General features: G+C 46.4%; 1 protein-coding gene across 1 annotated transcript in view; it reads left to right on the forward strand.

The window, feature by feature from the left end:
- The window catches only part of NPR2 (natriuretic peptide receptor 2), a 241,568-nt gene that overhangs the window by 151,587 nt on the left and 67,290 nt on the right, over positions 1-22,691 (forward strand). The window contains exons 4-5 of the mRNA XM_033936992.1: positions 6,640-6,775; positions 19,112-19,206. Coding sequence (XP_033792883.1) covers positions 6,640-6,775; positions 19,112-19,206 — 231 coding nt within the window. The remainder of the gene's footprint in view (positions 1-6,639; positions 6,776-19,111; positions 19,207-22,691) is intronic.

Raw genomic sequence — 22,691 nt, forward strand, 5'->3', positions numbered from 1 at the left:
GACAGTCCCTGCTCCAAAGAGCTTACAATCTAGTCAAGACAGACTAACTGGGCAAGAAGGTGCATCAATACACAGTGAGAAATGGCTTGCTATCACCCACTAAATATCAGCTCACCGACTAAGTTTAATGGCCAGATAAAGCCACCTAAAAAGAAGGTCTGTCTTTGGCCTAACAGCTGATAAATATTGGCTCACTGGCATTGAACTTCTGGTCTCACTTTCTATATCTAAGAGGAGTTTCTTCTAGCAATAGATTTCTCTAATCTCGTAGTTTCTTGGGACCTTGTTATTTCTTCTCTCTTGGGAAGATTTTGCAGTGGAGGTCCATGAAGCCCAGTATCCTGTTTCCAACAGAGGCCAACCCAGGTCCCAAGTCCCTGACAGAAACCCAAAGAGTAGCAAAATTCCAGAGCTCATATTGTGATGTCATAATGCCTCATTCCACCAATGCCTAAGAGCCAAACTCAGCAGTGATGTCACAATGGCTTGATTAACATAAGAACAGCCTTATTGGGTCAGACCAACGGTTCATCCAGCCCAGTATCCTGTTTCCAACAGTGGCCAACCCAGGTCCCAAGTACCAGTCAGAACCCCAAATGTAGCAACATTCCAGAGCTGAGATTATGATGTCATAATGCCTCATTCCACCAATGCCTAAGAGCCAACCTCAGCAGTGAGGTCGCAATGGCTCAATTGTCCTTTCATTGGCTCACATAAGAACAGCCATACTGGGACAGACCGAAGGTCCATCAAACCCAATGTCCTGTTTCCAACAGTGGCCAACCCAGATCCCAAGTACCTGGCAAGATCCCATTCCGGGTTTTATATATTTTTATTATTTGGAAATATCTGACTGCTTCTCTTAGTAGTCGATGTTCATATGGGCTTCAAAAAGGCATTGGATGATTTCCTGAAGGAGAAGGGGATTGAAGGGTATAGATAGAGGGTTACTATACAGGATAATAAATGATTAGGGAATAAGAGGTTTAGATAAAGGATCACTTACAGGTCTTGGACCTGGGGGGCCACCGCGGGAGCAGACTGCTGGGCATGATGGACCCCTAGTCTGACCCAGCAGAGGCAATGCTTATGTTCTTATGTTAATTCCAATCAGGTGCACTAGTTATTTCCCTGACCCTGGGAACATAGAAGTAGGTGGAGCCTGGGTGGGGCATGGGCGTGTCTCCTACTTACATGCGTCCTTTATAGAATAGTTAACTCGCATGCACTGTGTGGTGGAAGTGGGTGCACCTGAATGTAGGCATACCAGTATCCTGCTCCCTTCTCTCTCCCTCCACCCCACTTCCCTCTCCCTCCACCACCCATTCATACCAGTATCCTGCTCCCTTCTCTCTCCCTCCACCCCACTTCCCTCTCCCTCCACCACCCATTCATACCAGTATCCTGCTCCCTTCTCTCTCCCTTCTCCCTCCACCACCCTTTCATACCTGTTCCCTTCTCTCTCCTTCCCCCCCACTTCCTTCTCCCTCCACTACCCTGCTCTTTTCTCTCCCCCTCCACCCCAGTGCCATCCAGTATCTTGCCCCCTCACCTCCCCACTGCTACTGTATGCTTCTTGAACCAGCAGCAGTGGCTGTAAAACTTTTAAATGCAGTCATCACAGGACCTTGCTTCACCTCCCCGGCTGCCGGCTCTGCTCCGGAACAAGGATGTGGCATCGGAGGGGTTGGACCGGCAGCATTGAGAGGTGCAGGAAGGTCCCGCAATGATTGAATTTAAAGTTTACTGCCGCTGCTGCTGGTTCAGGAAAGCAGCAGCGGCAGAGTAGAGTGGCAGGTTCTGGACTCGGTGTGCCAGCTGTGCACCCTCTTAGAGCATGCACATGGGGTGGACCGCCCCTCCTGCTCCCCCCCTCCCTTCGTACGCCACTGGGTTAAACTGCTGGCTAGGGTGGTCAGCAGAGGGCAGAAGGGTTGTAAGTTGAAGGCTGTCTCCAAAAAGGTGGGTTTTCAGCATAATTTTGAATAAGGGAAGGGGTGTGGCGGACAGACTCGGGTAGTTTATTCCAGGCATATGGGGCAGCAAGATGAAGGGAACGAAGTCTGGAATTGGAAGTGGAGGAGAAGGGTACAGATAAAAGCAATTTGTCTGAGGAATGGAGAGAGAGGAGAGGCTGCAGAATGTAATAGGAGTTTGAACTGTGTGCGAAGGCAGATAGGGAGCCAGTGAAGTGATTTGAGGAGAGGGGTGAGGTGAGGTTGGCAGAAGATAAGTCGTGCAGCAGGGGGGGGGAGAGACGGTTCTGCGGGAGACCTGTTAGAAGTAAATTGCAATCCACCTGGAGGCCCCAGCAGGTGGATAATCAGCTGGGGGGGGGAGGTGCCAGACCTGGGGAAGCACAGGGTAGGGAGAGATACTGGACCCAGAGGAACCCATCTGAGTCCTCCTTGCCAGAGCCCAGTGAATCCCAGCTATACCACAGGAAATTGCCTGTTTTCAAAACCTATTTTAAGAACAAGATCTTTTGTACTGTGGATAATAAATAGCCAAAAACAAAAACGCTGTGGAGAAGATGTCCAAGTTGCAGGCTTTATTGAAGATACTGTCATAAAATGTCTAGGACCCATAAGATAGCAACTATGGACCCAACACGGTCCGTGTTTCGATGACCCTGTCTTCCTCAGGGGTCTCTAAGAGTCCTAAGTCAAAGAACATGGTTTTAGACAGAGTATAGATAGAAGGATAAAAGGGATCAGAGAAGGATCACATTACAGGTCATGGGCCTGATGGGCCGCCGCGGGTGCGGACTGCTGGGCACGATGGACTTCATGTCTGACCCAGCGGAGGCAACTTCTTATGTTCTTATGTTCTTAAAGGCTGAGGATTACTCTATCGTGCAGAACTCTCGAGCAGGATTGTTCTCAGCCTTTGATCCACGTTCTTTGACTTAGGACTCTTAGGGACCCCTGAGGAAGACAGGGTCGTTGAAACACGGTCCGTGTTGGGTCTATAGTTGCCATCTTATGGGTCCTAGACATTTTATGACTGTATCTTCAATAAAGCCTGCATCTTGGACATCTTCTCCACAGCGTTTTTGTTTTTGGTTGCTCTTTGATTCTGTAGAGTATCAAAGGATAATAAGTAAAACATTTCTCAGATGTGACACGACTCAGTTATCTTTGGCAGGGGGAGGAATCTATTCTTTGTTATCAGGGCTACACCTGGACCTTTCCTGAGTCTGCTCATTTGGAAAGACTGTTAGAGAAAAGTTCTTGGGTTTTGGGGGGGAATTGTGAAATATTCGTTTTCAGCTTTGTGGTTTCCTATTGCTTCTTTTTCTTTTTCTCTCTTTTTATTCATTCCAACCCAACAAAATTCAGAAAGAATCTGTCCGTTTGTCCGGGGGCAAAATTGCTCTTCAAAGTTTTAATGGAATGGGATTGATCTGGGCATTTTGGACCCATTAAGTTCAAAATGGGCACAACTGCCCCCCCCCATAACCCCCTACCCCCTTTCCTGAAATGGCACAATGCATTTCTATGGGTGTAAGAGTTCCAGCATCTGTAGCATAGAAAATGGAATGGGATAACACTTGGCATGTAAGAGGAACTGGTGAAAAGACATGGGGCTCCAAAAGGGCCAAATTAGACTTAGGGTTCTAGAGAAATAAGCCCCCCCCCCCTGCTTCTGTACGGAAGCAGGTTTTCCAGCTGCTCTTGCATGGTACAATTATTAAGCAGAATCACTGATATGGAGGTCTGAGGAAAAGGTGGTGGGGGGGGGGGCCACACTTAGCAGTGATAGGAGCCACCAGGGGCCCCTGGTACCTTTAAGTGAAGAACGGTTTTCTAGGGCAGTGTTTTTCAACCTTTTGACACCTATGGACCGGCGGAAATAAAATAATTATTTTGTGGACCAGCATCGGTCAATCAATCACTAAATAAAAAAATTAACTCATTCCCCCTACCATTGTTGTCTCCCTCCCTCCATGCTGTGCCTTGCCTTCTGGCCTGCCCCTCCCCCCCCCCAGTGTTATCTTCAGGCCGGCTCCCGCTTCCTCAGTGCTGCAGTGCATAAAGCCGTGGGCAGCGGCTCCTCGCACGTCCCACGCCTCATCTGGAGGCCTTCCCTCTGATGTTGCAATGTCAGAGAGAAGGCTTCCGGTTCAGGCATAGGACGCGCGTAGGTGCCTCTGCTCACGGCTTTGTGCACTGCAGCACTGAGGAAGAGGAAACCGGCCCGAAGACAACACCACATTGATCGCACCGTGAACCGGCAGCTGAAGAGCACTGTCTGGGGCCCGATGTACGAGCAGGCCCTGTGGATCAGCAGGAAATTTCTGTGGACCGGCACCGGTCCACGGACTGGTGGTTGAAGAGCACTGTTCTAGGTCAGTCTCCTGAAAATTCACACCTGAGATAATAGTCCCCTGCGCTCAGAGACTTCAGCTAGAAACCAGCTAAGGATCACGTGTTGGGTGTCCTGAGCTGTTTACATTAGAAGTCATGAATGGCCTTGGAGAATGTCGTTCTGCTGTAACCTGCGGAAACCTCAGTCTGTTTAATGGTACAGGTTTGTAATGAGGTGAATAGATCATTGGGTTTAACGTCTTCCTATTAGCTCAACACTGTCGGCTACAGGACTGTTTGTCCAGCCTAGGAGAGCGGAGCAGGTTTCAAGAGCTCCAGAGGCTTCGTGGAAATCGGAGGATGACATCACCTCTGGCACCACTCCCTAGCTTTTCTCTACTGTACACAGCACTGTACAGAGACACATTACAGAGAGTTGTTGCTCCTTGGAGATTACAGTCCAGGCAACAGAGAACACAAAAACAAGCCTTCCTGGAATTTAGTTTGGAAATCGACACCACTATGATTAGGGAGAATGGTATCAAGGATTTCACAGCAATCTCTTTCTTTTTCTCTTTCTTTCTCTCTCTTTCTTTCTCTCTCTCTCTCTCTTTCTTTCTTTTTCTCTCTCTCTCCCGCTTCTCCATCTTCCCCTCTAGTCATGCTCTCTCTCATGCCTTCTGCCTATCAGCCTCAACTCTTGCCCTGGATTGGTAGCATGGAATGTTGCTACTCCTTGGGTTTTGGTCAGATACTAGGGACCTGGATTGGCCCCCGTGAGAACGGGCTACTGGGCTTGATGGACCATTGGTCTGACCCAGTTAGGCTAGTCTTATTCCTTCTATCTCTCAGTCCCAATCCTGGCTCCAACCTCCCCCTCCTACTCATCCTGGTTCCCTTCTTCCCTCTCCCCACCCTGATACTTGTTCAGACTCCCCCCATCTAACCACTCTCGCTCTCTTGTCTCTCTGCCAGGTCCGCGGTTTTCTCGCCCAATTGGGCTGCTTTGGAATGCTGGTTGCAGGAAATTTTGAGTAGCTGCGGGTTGTGGTATTTTGGGCTGGTTTTAGATTTTTGTGCTGTAATTTGGGCTGCATCACGGCTCGGTATTCAGGAAATCAGCACTTAGTGCAGAACAGGTGCTCAGTATCCCACTAATGATGGCCCTTGCCCGCCTTCTCCCCACAGCCAATCATAATCAGAGCCCAGCCTTCTCCCGAGCTGTCCCTATCTCTAACGCTGTCAACCCTCAATAGCTAGGTAGCACATGAGCTGCACAATTGGGGAAGAGACAGACAGCCCAGGAAGTGCATTTGAGAGAAAGAGACAGGGATGGGTAGCATGCGAGTGAAAGCCCAGGAATTGCACCTTGAGACAAAGCAGGGCAGGCTGGCCAGGAGCTGCACAGTGAAGGAAAGAGACAGGCAGCGCCTGCAGATTGTGCGAAAGAGACAAAGTTCTCAGCCCATCCAGCAAACGTGGGGCAGTCTCCATCGAGGGCTAGACACGTAGTCCACGCGTTTCCACCTTTTTCGTTCTGTTGGAAAAGTCCTGAATGGAAAAAGTGGAAACTGGTTGGACGAAGTGTCTAGCCCTCGATGGAGACTGTCCCAAATGAAGTTAGTTGGGCCTGAGAACTTTTCAGCACCTCCTCGTACATTGGGGTGCTTTTTCAAGGTAATTGGGCAGAATTATAAAAAAGTATCTGGCAACACTGCAAGTCTGACCATCTGACCAGCAGGAGGAGGCAAGATGGACATTAGGGATATAATTGTACTGTACTGAACATGGTTATTTGTGGGGGGGGGGGGGAGGGGGGGGAGATACTTATTTCAAACTAATTTTCTTCAGAGGGTGTCCCCTGCCTGCCATGTGCTGTGATGCAGCCCCTGATCTCTCATTGGGGCCCAGGTGATGAGTCTTAAGGAGCTGTGGTCAGATTTAGGATCGGGGGGTTTCAACACCTCTGATGCTGTTTGACATGGTTTGGCCAGGCTAAATCCATGTACTGAGCAGGTGAGTTCCTTTCTCTATGAAGTGAATGGAGAAGGCCTGGTCTGATGAACTTCAGTTATACTGGGGAGGGGAGGGAATGGGACTTCTATACCACTTTTTCTGTGTGGTTTAAACTATCAAAGCAGTCTACATATTTTTTAGACAGGGGCAATGAAGTGTTAAGTGACTTGCTCAGAGTCAAAGGGAGCAGCAGTGGGAACTGAACTCACCAGCTCATGGTGCTGAGGCAGCTGCTTTGACTTCTAGGCCACTCCTCAGATGTTGCAGCATTTTCCTGATGACTCTCCTGTTCTCTCTTTCTTACTGAGCGCAGATGAATTTCATTGCTGGCTGTTTCTATGACGGTGTTCTGCTCTATGCTATGGCACTCAATGAGATGCTCATGGAGGGAAAATCCAAAAAGGACGGGATCCAGTTGGTACAGAAAATTCAGGACCGGAAATTCCAAGGTAAGCAGATATTCTGCCAGAAAGGAAAGATACCAAGAACAGAGCCCAAGTTAAAGGAAACCCAAGGCAAGCCTTAATCCAGGTATGGCCACTAGGTGTCACTGTTGCATGATGGCCAAGGTTTCCTCACTGGGGAGCTGTGAGCTCGGTCAGTACCCCCTGCCCACTTGCCTGACCTGTCTGACCTGGAAGTGAAAGCTACATTTTGTGTATGGTAGTATGAAACGGTGCCAATGAATTACAAGTTTCAAGTTTCTTTATTTTTGATATACCGTCTATCAAAACAAATGTCTAGACAGTGTACAATATAAAAAGATTGTAAGGGACAATTAAAATAGGTAAATAAAAGCAATATTTTATCAAATATTAAAAATACTAGACGAATTCGGATTAACGTACATGAGACGGAAGGAAAGTAGGGGGAGGGAAAGGTTGTTTAAAATACATCAAAGTAAAATTAATAAAAAAGGAAGGTAAATAGGGAGTGGCAAAAACATTAGGAGGGGAATCATTTCAAAAGAAGTATTAGATGTTTCAAAGCTTCACATGAATCAAGGAATTAAGAGGCTGAAGCTAATACTAAAGGCATCTTTAAAGAGGAAGGTTTTAAGTTTGGCTTTAAATTTTTCAAGCGAGTTCTCTAATCGAACGTCTAATGGGAGGGCATTCCACAGAGAGGGGGCGGTAACTGAAAAGATGGATTTGCGAGTAGTATCGTAAAATAGTTCCCATATTGATGGTATGGAGAGTAAATTTTGATTATTTGATCGGAGGGTCCTGGATGATGAATAAGGGATCAAAAGTTTATCTATGAACACCGGTTGGTTAAAGTTTTTTTGTTTTAAAAGTGAGGAGGAGTATTTGAAAGGAGAGACGATGACTAATAGGCAGCCAATGTGCTTTGCGGAGGAGAGGGGTGACATGGTCAATTTTTTTTGTATGATAGATTAATTTAACAGCAGTGTTTTGCAATAGTTGTAGACGACGGATTTCTTTCTGGGTTATACCTTAATAAAGGGCATTACAGTAATCTATAGTTGGGAGTGAATCAGGATATTAATTGAGGAGGGATCAAGAAAAGAAGAAATAGAACGGATGAGCCTAAGCTTATGAAAACATTTCTGCAAAACTGCACTAACTTGTTGATGAAAGGTCTAGAATGACTTTGAGAAGTTTAACTTTACTATCTGTTTGAATTGGAGAGGAGTAGACATAAATGTTCATCTGGAGAGGGCGAGAAAAGGACACTAGTAGTTTTAAGAATGTTCAGTGAAAGTTTATTAGGCTGATTTTATTGAGTTTTTGATTAATTTCAGTTATTTCATCAGGGGATGTAGAATTTAAGGGGTGAAGTAGTTGGATATCATCGGCATATGTAAATACGGTGAAAACTATAGATTGAGCCATCTCATCAAAATTACCTTTTTATCGAATTAAGAATGCGGCAACAAATAGGGGGGAAAAATTAGAGCTGTGACAGTGTAGAGACTCGGGGTCCAAGGAAATGATGCCGATCAGGTGGCCCATCCAGTCTGCTCCTTCGTCTTCCTCTCTGATTCCCTTCCACCAGAGAAATTCACAGCTTTATCTAACACTGTCTCCCCCCCAGTGGCAAGTACAGAGGTAAGAGCTGAGTTTATTTCATGTACCACATTTCTTAACACTGTAGTCAAGTTAAAACCAGTGGGTACAAGAGAAACCAGACAGGGGAAAGACTGATACTATAAACAAACTGGGACAAAAGGATATTCCAGTTGCATTGGAAGCTTTTCGCTCATCCTTCTGTGCACGATTTAACCCACAGCTTTCTGCCCAGTCTGCACCTTAGATTTGTATCAGCTTAGCAAATAATTCCTACCTTTTTATTTACTCTTTTTAACTAGACTGTTCTGCCAAGTGGAGCAAGCTTCTTCCAAGGCAAAACAAATCATAGGTTGCATACGCAGGGGTTTCGTCAGCCGTAAGCCTGAAGTCATTATGCCTTTGTATAGATCCATGGTGAGACCGCGCCTGGAATACTGTGTGCAATTCTGGAGGCCGCATTACCGTAAGGATGTGCTGAGGCTGGAATCAGTCCAGAGAATGGCCACCCAGATGGTCTCGGGACTGAAAGATCTCCCGTACGAAGAACGGTTAGATAAATTACAGCTATACTCGCTCGAGGAGCACAGAGAGAGGGGAGACATGATCGAGACGTTCAAGTATCTCACGGGCTGCATCGATGCAGAGGAGGATATCTTCTTTTTCAAGGGTCCCACGGCAACAAGAGGACATCCGTGGAAAATCAGAGGCGGGAAACTGCGCGGTGACACCAGGAAATTCTTTTTCATCGAAAGGGTGGTTGATCGCTGGAATGGTCTTCCACTTCAGGTGATTGAGGCCAGCAGCATGCCTGATTTTAAGGCCAAATGGGATAGACATGTGGGATCTATCCGCAAAGATAGATAGGGAGGGTCATTGGGGTGGGCAGACTTGATGGGCCGTGGCCCTTATCTGCCGTCTACTTCTATGTTTTATGTTTTAGTGGAGTGAGAACAAAATCCTACCGATTCTCCCTGTGTTCTTAACTCCCTGTTGTCTTAGGTACCAAACTTAAAAATGCAATCCCACCAAGGACAGGGAAATGCTGCTGTACTTGAATATAACTTGCCTTGAGTTACATCCTTCATCCTAAAAAAGCCGTGTCCACAATCATTCCAAGAAACCCAGCATTGGGTACCTGTAGGCGGAATTATTTTCCCACATTAAAGAGGTAGAAACAGGTTAGTAATGGGAAGCCAGGGTTTCTGTCTAGCTTCTCTTACTGACATGCCTCTTGAATCAAGACAGAAAGTCACCAGCTGTACATTTGTAATTCCCCTGAACGCTGACCCCCTAATAGTAGTACTGCAAGACTACCAGTAGAGGTCAGCCCTGCCATTTTGACGCATGAACCTAACAGGGCAGGAGTACAAAGGGGACTGCTTCAGTCCCTTCCCATCAGCTACCAGGGAGTACTTCTGGTTAAATCCCAGGGTCTAGGGAAAGTTTGTGATAATTAGCTTTTTATGATTAGGCCTATGTACATAGTTTAAATAAAGCTCTTTAATTTATTAGGCAGCAAAACAACAACAAAGATTGTGGAACAGAAGATCGGATGTACCAGTTTGTAGTTTAATAAGCATCCAAATAACTTAAAAACAAAAATCTTAAAAAAAATCCACAAAGGGTGTGACAGTCACAAGTGACCCACAAGAAAACCCCCCAAATAATGTATAAAATACAAATGACCTGACCAGCAAAATAAAAATGCCTTCCTCAGGGGTCTTATAGGGTCCTTGGCTGTCTTAAATATAAAAGTCATTAAAAAAAATCCAAGTAATTAAGCGCAACACAGCTCACAAGACTCCAGTGTAGGCTGTGGGTCACTTGTGACTGTCGACTCCCTTTTCTTATATTATTTCCTTTGTGGAACCTTCTGGTGCTACTTGGATTTTGTTGAAAAGAATTATCCATAATTTTGAGAATATCTGTCTGTCTGTTTGCGAACAAAATCTCTCTCCAAAAGATTCAACAGAATGCGACCAAGTTTGGCATGGAAGGAAAGCCATTGAAAATACACATGTAGTTTAGGGATGAAGAACTTATGTGCACGACGGAAGAGAGGGACTTGGGTGTGATTGTATGTGATGATCTTAAGGTGGCCAAACAGGTTGAAAAGGTGACAGTGAAAGCTAGAAGGATGCTAGGTTGCACAGGGAGAGGTATGGCCAGTAGGAAAAAGGAGGTATTGATGCACCTGTATAAGACTTTGTTGAGACCTCATTTAGAATATTGTGTACAATTCTGGAGGCCACACCTTCAAAAAAAGGTATGGAGTCGGTCCAGAGGAAGGCTACTAAAATGGTATGTGGTCTTCATCATAAGGCGTATGGAGATAAACATAAGAACATAAGCAATGCCTCCACTGGGTCAGACCAGAGGTCCATCGTGCCCAGCAGTTCGCCCACGCGGAGATAGATTTAAAGATCTCAATCTGTATACTTTGGAGGAAAGGTGGAAGATATGATAGAGACGTTTAAATACCTATGTAATGTAAATGCGCATGAATCGAGTCTCTTTCATTTGAAAGGAAGCTCTGGAATGAGAGGGCATAGGATGAAGTTAAGAGGTGATAGGCTCCGGAGTAATCTGAGGAAATACTCTTTTACCGAAAGGGTGGTAGATGCATGGAACAGTCTCCCAGAAGAGGTGGTGGAGACAGAGACTGTGTCTGAATTCAAGAAGGCCCGGGATAGGCACATGGGATCTCTCGGAGAGAGAAAGAGATAATGGTTACTGTGGATGGGCAGACTGGATAGGCCAGTTGGCCTTTACCTGCCGTCATGTTTCCATGTTTGTCCTGTCAGACCCAAGGAGATTGACTTTCATGAGGGGCGGGGTTTTACTGTCAGGAAGAAAAAGATTGGTGGGAAATGTGAAGGATTCAAAGTGCATTCAGACCTGAGGGAGGGGGTTTGCTCAGCCTGTCAGGAAAGTAATACCTAGTGAGCCCACTAGGGATAATCAATGTAAACTGCTTTGATTATACTCTAAAAAGGTGGTATAACAAATCCTCTTACCAAATGAGACCTCAGGGAAATGTGATATTGGGGGAATTGGATGAGGGAATGTATTCAGGGTGGTACCTGTGACTTTCCAATATTTCTGTTTTATTTATGGACTATGTGTGAGAGCTCCTATGCTGTCTACCCTCCATCTACTGCATAGGTAGGGTTACCAGAATTTCAGGAACAAAAATTCAGACCCTTGGCCCACCCCATTCTGCCCCTCCATCCCTACCCTCTCGACCTGTTTGCTCGTTGGGACGGCATCTTCACATGCACTGGTGTGATGTAATGATGGCATGCACAAGCGTGATGTCACTGTGCTTCATCCATGCATGCGCAGATGCCATCCTGACGTCGCTCGTTACTAGAAGCTTTTCAAAACTCGGACAAAGTGCCATCTGAACGCCCAGGCATGTCCTTGAAAAGGAGGACATCTCCGTGGAAATCTGGACGTCTGCTAACCCTATGCATAGGCCATGCGCTTCCTGTGTCTTAGGCTTTGTACTTACAATGTAATAAATGCAACAACTTACTAGACTTCAATAAACGACCCCCAGGGTGTCTTGGTATATAGTCATTTGTGTGTTGTAGTAATAAAAGATGTGTGTTTGCTTACATCGCATCAATGAAGTCTACATAAGCGTGCCTGTCTGTGTGCGTGCTTGCGTTTAATGGACAGTGTCTGCGTCTGTGCTATTAATGGAATGGATGGTATATGTGTGTGAAAAGTACATACGAACATAAGTGCCTCTACTGGGTCAGACCAGAGGTCGATCGTACCCAGCAGTCTGCTCACGCGGCGGCCCAACAGGTCCAGGACCTGTATAGTAGTCCTCTATCTATACCCCTCTATCCCCTTTTCCTTCTAGTCCCTTCTTGAACCCCAATACCGTACTCTGACCTATCACTCCCTCTGGAAGCGCATTCCAGGTGTCCACCACCCGTTGGGTGAAGAAGAACTTCCTAGCATTGGTTCTGAATCTGTCCCCCTTTAATTTTTCTGAATGCCCTCTCGTTCTTGTAGTTTTCCAAAGTTTGAAGAATCTGTCCCTCTCCACTTTCTCTATGCCCTTCATGATCTTGTAAGTCTCTATCATTGCCCCTCTAATCCTCCTCTTCTCCAGGGAAAAGAGCCCCAGTTTCTCCAGTCTCTCCATGTATGAAATGTTTTCCATATCTTTTATCAAATGCGTCGCTCTCCTCTGAACCCTCTTCAGTATTGCCATATCCTTTTTAAGGTTCGGCGACCAATATTGGACGCAATACTCCAGATGCGGACGCAACATTGCCCGATACAATGGCAGGATAACTTCTTTCATTCTGGTTGTAATACACTTCTTGATTATACCTAGCATTCTATTCGCTCTCTTAGCAGCCGTTGCACACTGTGCCGATGGCTTCATTGTCTTGTCCACTATTACCCCCAAGTCCCTTTCTTGGATACTCTCAGTCAATAAGATCCATCCCATCGTATAGCTGTACCTTGGGTTTCTGCTTCCCACATGCAATACTTTACATTTCTCTACATTGAACTTCATCTGCCATCTCGTCACCCACTCCCCTAGCTTGTTCAGGTCCCTTTGTAATTCTTTGCAGTCCTCTTTAGTCCGAACAGCACTAAATAGTTTGGTGATGTCTGCAAATTTTATTATTTCACACTTCATCCCTATTTCTATATCATTTATAAATATATTGAATAGCAGCGGTCCGAGCACCGACCCCTGCGGAACACCACTCGTGACCCTCCTCCAGTCCGAGTAGTGGCCTTTCACTCCTACCCTCTACTTCCTCCCCGCCAACCAATTTCTGATCCATCTGTGTATGTCTCCTTCCACCCCATGGTTCTTCAGTTTCCGAAGTAGGCGTTCATGGGGTACCTTGTCAAAGGCTTTTTGGAAATCTAAATATACGATGTCTATGGGGTCCCCTTTGTCCATCCGTTTGTTAATTCCTTTGAAGAAGTGCAGTAAGTTCGTTAGGCATGATCTCCCCTTGCAGAAGCCATGTTGGCTTGTGATTAGAAATTTATTTCTTTCAAAATGCTCATCGATGCTGTCTTCTATCAGTGCTTCTGCCATTTTCCCCAGAACCGAGGTCAGACTCACCGGTCTGTAGTTCCCTGGGTCACCTCTTGATCCCTTTTTAAAGATGGGCGTAACATTGGCTATCTTCCAATCCTCTGGGATCACGCCTGTTTTCAGGGCTAGATTTCAAATCTGCTGTAGTAGTTCCACTATTTCCTCCTTTAGTTTTTTCAGTACCCTAGGGTCGATTCCGTCCGGGCCTGGAGATTTGTCAGTTTTTAATTTTTCTAACTGCCTGCGTAAGTCTTTAAGGCTTACTTCCATGGATGTTAGTTTATCTGTTTGGGCTCCGTTGAAGATTTGCTCAGGTTCCGGTATGTTGGATGTTTCCTCTTTTGTAAATACAGATGAAAAGAACATGTTTAGTCTTTCAGCCACTTCTTTCTCCTCCTTCACCACTCCCTTCCTGTCTCCGTCATCCAGCGGTCCCACCTCCTCCCTAGCTGGCTGCTTCCCTTTAACATATCTGAAGAACGGTTTGAAATTTCATGCTTCCTTGGCTAGCCTTTCTTCATATTCTCTTTTGGCTTTTCTAACCACACGGTGACATTCTTTTTGATGCTTCCTGTGCTCTTTCCAGTTCTCCTCAGTTTTGCCTTTTTCCATTTCCTGAATGAATTCTTCTTATCACCTATCGCTTTCTTCACTTCTTTGGTTATCCACGCCGGGTCTTTTGTTCGATTCTTTTTGCACCCTTTTCTGAATTTTGGTATATGTAGATTTTGCGCCTCACATACCGTGTCCTTGAATAAAGACCAGGCTTGCTCTACAGTCTGCCATTTCTTTGAGGTGTTCCTAAGTTTCTTCCTTACCATTACTCTCATCGCTTTGTAGTTTCCTTTCTTGAAGTTAAAAGTTGTCGCTGTGGTTCTCTTTCCCTTCGGTATTTCTACTTCAACTTTGAACTTGATTATATTGTGATCGCTGTTTCCCAGCGGTCCCACTACTTCCACTTCCTCTGCAGGTCCTCTTAGCCCATTTAGGATTAGATCCAGAGTGGCATTCCCTCTCTTCGGTTCACTAACAAGTTGATCCATGAAGCAGTCCTGTATAGCCTCCAGAAATCCGGTCTCTCTGGCGCATTTTGAGCTTCCAAGACTCCAATCTATCCTGGGATAGTTGAAGTCTCCCATAATAATCGTGTTATTGCTTATGCATTCTCGCTTCATCTCAGCTTCCATTTCTTCATCGATAGCTTCGGTTTGCCCAGGTGGACAATAGTACAGGCCCATCTTTATCTCGGGCCCTTTGCTTCCTGGTATTTTAACCCATAGCGCGTGTCATGTGTGTATTCATGTGTAATGAGAGAGTGTATGTGTGTGCATAAGTACAATATGTTATTTTAATCAAAGGAGTGTGTATGTGTAGGGTTACTAGATGTCCGGATTTACCTCGTCGTGTCCTCTTTTTAGAGGACTATCTGGGTGTCTGGGCGGGTTTTGAAAACCTGGCAGTTTATCTCGGTGTAGGAACTTGGGGCATCCACACATGCTCAGAGGTAGGGTTACCAGAAAATCTGGACCCATTAGACCTACCCCCCAGGCCCACCCAGTTCCACCCATCCCCGCACCACCACGCCCCAGTCCTTGCCCCAGCCTTGCCCCCTGCTGCCTGCTCTGGTCGGATAGGAGGGCATTCACGCAGGCGCGTATGCAATGTGATGATATCACGTGCACATATGTGTGTGTGACATCATCGCGTTGTCCAACGGCGATTTTGAGGGAGGCTTTTCAAAACCCAGACAAAGTGCCGGGTTTTGAAAAGCCATCCGTACATGTCCGGGGAAGTCTGGTAGCCCTACTCACAGGCCCTCCAGGTGCAGCCCCAATCTCACTGAAGGAGAGGAGGTCCATGCGGGGGCCACATGTCCTCTTCATGTGTGAAAAAATATGGGGAGCATACACATCACCCTAATGAATTTTATGTGTGTGTGTGTGTTGTGCTAATGAATAATGTGTTTCCTTCTGGTGTGTTGTTCTTGAATGGTATCTATGTGTCATTAGTGTAAATGGCCTGAGTAGGAGCGACTGGGGCTTGCTGCCTCCCTGGCAGTTTCATGCGGTTGCCACAGGAAGCCACAGCCACCATTTTCACAATGCAGCCAGTAGGGGCAGGAGCAACTCAGGAAGAGGCCACCAGGGAGGACTTAAGCATGGTAGGCGGCCTGAGGGGAGAATGGACTTGTGGTGACAGGGCCTCAGTTTTGTTTCTTGGCATAAAAGCACAGGCATTTTGGTCCTTACTGTCTGTCCTTGCCGAGGAATCTTTATGGATGATGTCACTGGTTTTGTGTTTGGCTGCCCAGCTGTCCTGATGGATAATGCATTCCTCATCTCTCTGTTCATTTATATTTTAACGGTACTAAATGGCACCAGGGCTATATGACACGGTGCCAGGTTTCCTGCCTCCGCTGTGCAGTCATTGCTTCCTTCCTCCTCTTCTGCTCTCTCATTCTGAGATTTTCCCTTTCTCCATCGCTTTTTGCTCTGTTTTCCTGCATTTTCAATTCGCTATTTCTTTATTCCACTCCTTATTGTGCAGAGAAAAACAAGTGGGAAAAGCATGTAGAGCTCAGCTCATGTCATTCTTTGCAGTGTAAACCATAACCATCTACTACTACTATTTATTATTTCTATAGCGCTGAAAGGCGTACGCACCGCTGTACATTTTAACGTGCAGTAGACAGTCTCTGCTCAGAAGAGCTTACAATCTAATTTAGACAGGACATTTCAGGGTTGGGGAGATTATAGTGGGTCTAGATATCTGACAGCAGTGAGGGAGAGTTAAGAGTTGAAAGCAGTTTCAAAAAAGTGGGCCATTAGCTTGGATTTGAACACTGCCAGGGATGGAGCACGATGTATTGATTCAGGCAACCTGTTCCTGGCATACGGCGCCGCAAGAAAGAAGAGACGGAGTCTGGAGTTGGCACTGGAAGAAAAGGGTACAGATAAGAGGGGCTTGCCTGATGAGTGGAAATCATGGGGGGGGAGGAGCTTAGGGGGAGATGAGTGAGGAGAGATATCGGGGGGCTTCAGAGCGAATGCACTTGTAAGTCAGCAAGAGGAGTTTAAACTGTATTCAGAAATGGACGGGGAGCCAATGAAACAACTTGAGGAGAGGGGTAATGTGAAAATAGTGGCTCTCACGGAATATGAGTCATGCAGCAGCATTTTGAACGGATTGAAGAGGCGAGAGACAGGTGCGAGGGAGGCCTGAGAGAAGTATGTTGCAGTAGTCTAAGCGCGAGGTGATATGAACGTGGACAAGGGTTTTGGTCGTGTGTTCAGAGAGAAGAGGACGGATTTTGGCAGTGTTATACTGAAGGAAGCAACAGGATTTGGCCATCTGTTGGATCTGAGCAGAGAAAGGGAGAGAGGAGTCAAAGATCACCCCAAGGTTTCGAGCTGACGAGACAGGGAGGAGGATAGCGTTATCCACAGAGATAGAGAACGATAAGAGGGGGGAGACAGGTATGGGGGGAACGATAAGGAGTTCACCTTTAGCCATATTCAGTTTGAGATGGCGGTGAGACATCTAAGCGGCAATGTCGGACAGGCAGGCTGAAATTCGGGCCTGAACTCCTGCAGAGATATCCAGCGTGGAGAGGTAGATCTGGGAGTCATCAGCATAGAGGTGATATTGAAAACCATGAGAGGAGATCAGTGTACCAAGACAGCGGGTATGTAGGGAAAAGAGGAGAGGGCCCAGGACAGAACCTTGTGGTACGCCAATAGACAGTGGGATGGCAGCAGAGGAGGATCCATTGTAACAGATGCTGCAGGTACGATGAGAGAGATAGGAAGAAAACCAAAAGAGAGCAGGAGAATTCCAGCGAGGACAACGTGTCGAGAAGGAGGCGGTGATCAACAGTGTCAAAGGCAACAGACAGATCGAGAAGAATGAGGATAGAGTAGAGTCCATTGGATTTGGCCAGGAACAGGTCATTAGAGACTTTAGCAAGGGCGGTTTCTGTAGAGTGGAGAGGGCAAAAGCCCAATTGAAGCGGGTCAAGAATATTATGGGAAGAAAGGAAGTCCAGGCAACGGCGGTGAACAGCACGTTCGAGTAGTTTGGATAGGAAGGGGAGGAGGAAGATAGGGAGGTAGCTGGAGGGGGACGTAGGGTCAAGCGAGGGCTTTTTAAGGAGAGGCGTAACTACAGCATGTTTGAAGACATCAGGAACCATAGCAGTGGAGAGCGAAAGGTTCAGGATGTGACAGATGGGAGAGATTACAGCAGGAGCGATGGATCCAAGTAGGCAGGTAGGAATCGGATCAGAGGAACAGGTGGGGGGGGGAGAGAGGGGTAGTGGTGGTGGGGGAGGAGGAGAGAAGGCGAGCAGTTTCTTCTTCCGTAACTTCAGAAAAGGAAGAAAGGGTCGTAAGGGTTGTCGAAGGGACGTCAACAGAGCAGACAGTCGGAAGGGGCGGTGGGGGGAGGCAACATTGTTGAGAATTCAAGGTGGATCTTGTGAATCTTGTTGCAGAAGAACTCTGCCATCATCTGGGGGGAGAGTGAAGAGGGGATGGGAGGTGGGGGCACTTTGAGTAGAGAGTTGAGCCTGGCAAAGAGACGGCGAGGGCTGGCACTAAGAGAGTTGGTTAAATGGTTGTAGTAGTCCTGTTTGGCAAGCGAGAGGGTAGATTGGAAGGACGTCAGCATGAATTTGAAATGAACGAAGTCAACTAGCGTGTGGGATTTAAGCCAAAGACATTCAGCAGCTCGAGCACAGGAGCGCAGGTAACGGATTTTGGGGGTCAACCAGGGCTGGGGTTTGGCACGTCTTACAGGATGGGAAACGGGAGGGGCAAGGGTATCGAAAGAAGATGAGAGAATGGAGTTATAGGAGAGGACAGCTTCATTGGCAGACTCGTTCGACATAGTAGTAGAAAGGAGAGATGAGACAGTGGTAGAGAGCACGTCACGGTCAATAGCCTGAAGGTTCCTAAACATACGGGTAGTGATCGGTCGGGGTCAGGGAGGAGGGTGATGAGTCGTGAAGGTTAACAGCTAATGGTTGGAGATGGTAAGGTTTGAGGTGCTGAATTTGGTGATAGAGCAGTTTGAGGAGAGGATGAAGTTAAGGCAGCAGCCTTTTTGGTGAGTAGGGGCAGTGGAGCACAGCTGAAGGTCATACGAGGTCCTTGATGATTTTATACATTTTGCCCAATATATTTGCATGCTCATTTTCAAAGCTCTTAGACACACAAAGTTCTGTACCACACAGGGGGAGAGGCGCCCCTCCCTGCCCCCTCACTTCCACACGCTGCTTCCCCACCTCCTCCTGCCGTACGTGCATCACTTCCCTGCCCCTGTAAGTCTGTAAGGTTTTTGGCATGAGCAGCAACCCCCAAGCTGCTGTCGCACCAGCTTTGGCTCATCCTCTGATGTCACTTCCTGGACCCACAGCTAGGAAGTGATATCAGAGGAAGAGCCAACACTGGCGCGACAGCAGCTTGGGGGTTGCTGCTCACGCCAGGAATGTTATAGAGGCACGGGAGAAGGGAAGTGGCATGTACGCAGTGAGGAGGACAGGCGCCTGGAGCAGACCAGCCCTCCTTACTATGCCACAGACCACAGTGACCTTGGCCTCAAACTAATACTGAGATAAGTTGTTACTTTGTAAAATCTATGACCCCCTAACGCTCATCTTTTTCAATCAGGTATCACAGGAGTAGTGAGCATGGACAAGAGCAACGATCGAGACACGGACTTTAATCTGTGGGCCATGAGTGATCAAGGCAGAGGAGAGTATGAGGTGAGTAGCCAAAGAGAAGAGAGAGGGCTGGCATAGACTTCTAAGCCAATCAAGAGAGAAGCTGTGGATCTGATGCAATCAAAGTGTTTCTATTTATTTATTTATGCCCCACCTTTCCCAAGGCGGGTCACAACGGAGTACAAAGAGCAATCACATACAGTAGAACAAATCGCACAAGAATAAAACATAACAGTGATCATGGAAAGCTTAAGAAGCTACCAGCGCCTTGCATCAAAAAATTATCAATCAAGTCCCAGAGTTCATCTTACAAAAGAGGCGTTTCTTCAACATTTTCTTAAAACTACTCCAAACATGATGGCTGTCGTAAATATCCCCTCTCGAGGATCCACACATGAAAACATGCAAGCCTCTAGACACGGCTAGCCACAGCTGTTTCACTGTCATCATGAGTTACTGAGCGCAACATGCGCTATGGTTCGTATGGCAAAATGCTATCCTGTTTACATTTAGCAGAGACAGGAAGAGAATTACCCTGCATGAATGCTTAAGTGGCCAGGTAGGGCTACTAGCCCATTCAGAATCAAGAGCCCTCTCATCAAATCTGTCAAGAGCAGACTTCAATGCGGGAGGAGGTACTGCAAAAGAAAGGGTTTCAAAGGATAAGGACATAAATATGAATCTTCAAACAGATACAAGAGATCTCAGAAAGAGGAAGGCAGATAAAAATACTGGGTAGGGTAAAGGAAGTGGGAAAAGTAGTCAGGACAGCAAAGACCAGAAGGCCTATCCAGTCTGCCCATCCATGCCATCTCTTTCTTGACACAGGAAAAATGTTATTTCTCACAGCTGCAGGGTTTGGAAGGATTTAGGGAAGAATTCTCTAAACGTGCTCCTTAACTAGAGGTCTGGGTTTTTGGGGATTTTTCTTTACCTATTCGCAGAGCTGAGAAAAGTTTTGAGCCAATCTCTTGAATGTAAGATCATTAAGGAGAGACTACACTAATTCATGAGTTCTTTAAAGAGCTAAATAGCACATTTGAAATAATCACCAATGCTCCATTCTTGGCCAAAACCTGGGTAGATACACTAAAGATAGTGAGTCAATAGCTGTTGGCCGATTCTCCAACAGTGATTGATTCACTATCAAGTTTGCAGCAAACACAACAAATTCAATTGCACACAGCACGCTCCCCTACCCCCGCCCTCAAGCCAAGAAAAAATGACAGGAGGGATGCCCACTCCCTCCTGTCACCAGATGCTCTCCCCCCACCACCCCCCGGCCGAACTTAAATATGGTAGGGGGGATGCACACCCCTTTCTGCCACCACACACTCCCCCCCATTGAACTTAAATATGGTAGGAGGGATGCAGACTCCCTCCTGCCTCCAGACACTCCCCTCACTGAACTTAAATATGGCAGGAGGGATGCCCACTCTCTCCTGTCACCAGATGCTCCCCTTCCCCCCGCTGAACTTAAATATGGCAGGAGGGATGCTCACTCCTTCCTGCCACCAGACACTCCCCCCACCAAACTTAAATATGGTAGGAGGAATACCCATTCCCTCCTGCCACCAGACACTCCCCTCACCAAACTTAAATATGGTAGGAGGAATACCCATTCCCTCTTGCCACCAGACACTCCCCCCGCTGAACTTAAATATGACAGGAGGGATGCCCACTCCCTCCTGCCACCAGACACTCCCTCCCACCAAACTTAAATATGACAGGAGGGATGCCCTATCCCTCCTGCCACCAGACACTCCCTCCCACCAAACTTAAATATGGCAGTAAAATCTGGTAACCTTACTAATAGAAGAATTCAGCACACCTTCCCCTAAAAGCAGACAATTCCAAAATAACCACAATTGAACAACTCATCCACAGAGCAGCAGCATCTGCTCCCTCTCAGCAGAAACAAGGCTGATTACATAACATAACAGATTACATAACATAAAACTTAATTTGTATACCGCGAAACACCATGAAGTTCATGTATTAACTAAAGACTGAACGTAAGCAGTGAGGGTCCAAGTACCAACAGCTTAGGAGCAGGATAAGGTCAGCATCAGCTGGGCTACCAGAGGTCTGGATTTCCCTGGACATGTCTTTCCTTTTCAAGGACATGTCCGGGGGTCCAGACATCTTTTCAAAACCCAGCACTTTGTCTAGAAACAGGTGTGAAATGCATATATGATGAAGAGGACCCTATGAAGGGAGGAGTTCCTTGGCTTAGGTGAGCTGCTCTGTGACGTAAACTTTGTTAGGCCTAAGATGCGGCTGCTCTGGATGAATGTGCTGAAGTCCACTAGTTTCAAGTTTATTAAAGAATTTTTGATACCGCCTAATCAGACTTCTAGGCAGTAAAAAAGGATTACACAAAATACAAAGTTAAAACAAGGTTGCATCACTAAGGCGGAACATCACTAGGGAGATTAATACAACAAGCCTTAACCCCTGATGCAGTCTTAGGGTAAAACGTGGACAAGTCAGGTGACTGTCATTACTAAACCACCATTCTCTTACATCCTTGGCTCTGTGTCTTGTCTTTCTGCTATTTGTGGTTTGCAGATCTTGGCCTCTTGTTTTGTTTATTAGGATAAACTGTTGGCCACTGTTTTGGATGTTTCTTCCATTTTTTTCAGTTTAGTGGAGTTCAGTGACTTCAGATCCACTCTGCCATGCCCCTATCAAGGACATAGTACTACTCGAAAGGGTCCAGAGATGAACAACAAAAATGGTTAAGGGGCTGCAGGAGTTGCCATACAGCGAGAGGCTAGAGAAACTGGGCCTCTTCTTCCTTGAAAGAGGAGACTGAGAGGGGACATGATTGAAACATTCAAGATAATGAAGGGAATAGACCTAGTAGAAAAAGAGATTGTTCACCCTCTCTGAGGTGGAGAGAACAAGAGGGCACTCACTAAAGTTAAAAGGGGATAGATTCCATACAAATGTAAGGAAGTTCTTCTTCACCCAGAGTGGTAGAAATCTGGAACGCTCTTCCAGAGGGTGTTATAGGGGAAAGCACCCTCCAGGGATTCAAGACAAGGTTAGACAAGTTCCTGCTGAACCAGAACATATGCAGGTAAGGCTATTCTCAGTTAGGGCACTGGTCTTTGACCTAAGGGCCGCTGCATGAGCGGATGCTGGGCACGATGGACCACTGGTCTGACCCAGCAGTGACAATTCTTATGTTCTTATGTGTCTTCTTTAGAAAGTAAATTTATATCTGTTATGGATTATTTAGGCTTCCAGTAGTTACTTCAATCAGCAGCTGATCACATTTTGGATCTGATGTTTGGTACAGAGCTGTCATCCCATCTCAAAACCATAGTTCATAGCATTCCTTTATCTTGGACTGAGTATTATTCTCTTCTCCATAAACATTGTGATCTCTACAAACCAGCTGCAACACGTTTTTGTTACTACTCTCAGATTCCTAAATGTTTTAAGAGGTAACTTGACTCCTCTTTGTCAATCTTTATTGAGCAAGTCTTCTTTTAAGTCAGGGCCACGTTGGATATAAG

Source organism: Geotrypetes seraphini, chromosome 1 (assembly GCF_902459505.1).
Source record: "Geotrypetes seraphini chromosome 1, aGeoSer1.1, whole genome shotgun sequence".
Lineage (NCBI taxonomy): Eukaryota > Metazoa > Chordata > Amphibia > Gymnophiona > Dermophiidae > Geotrypetes > Geotrypetes seraphini.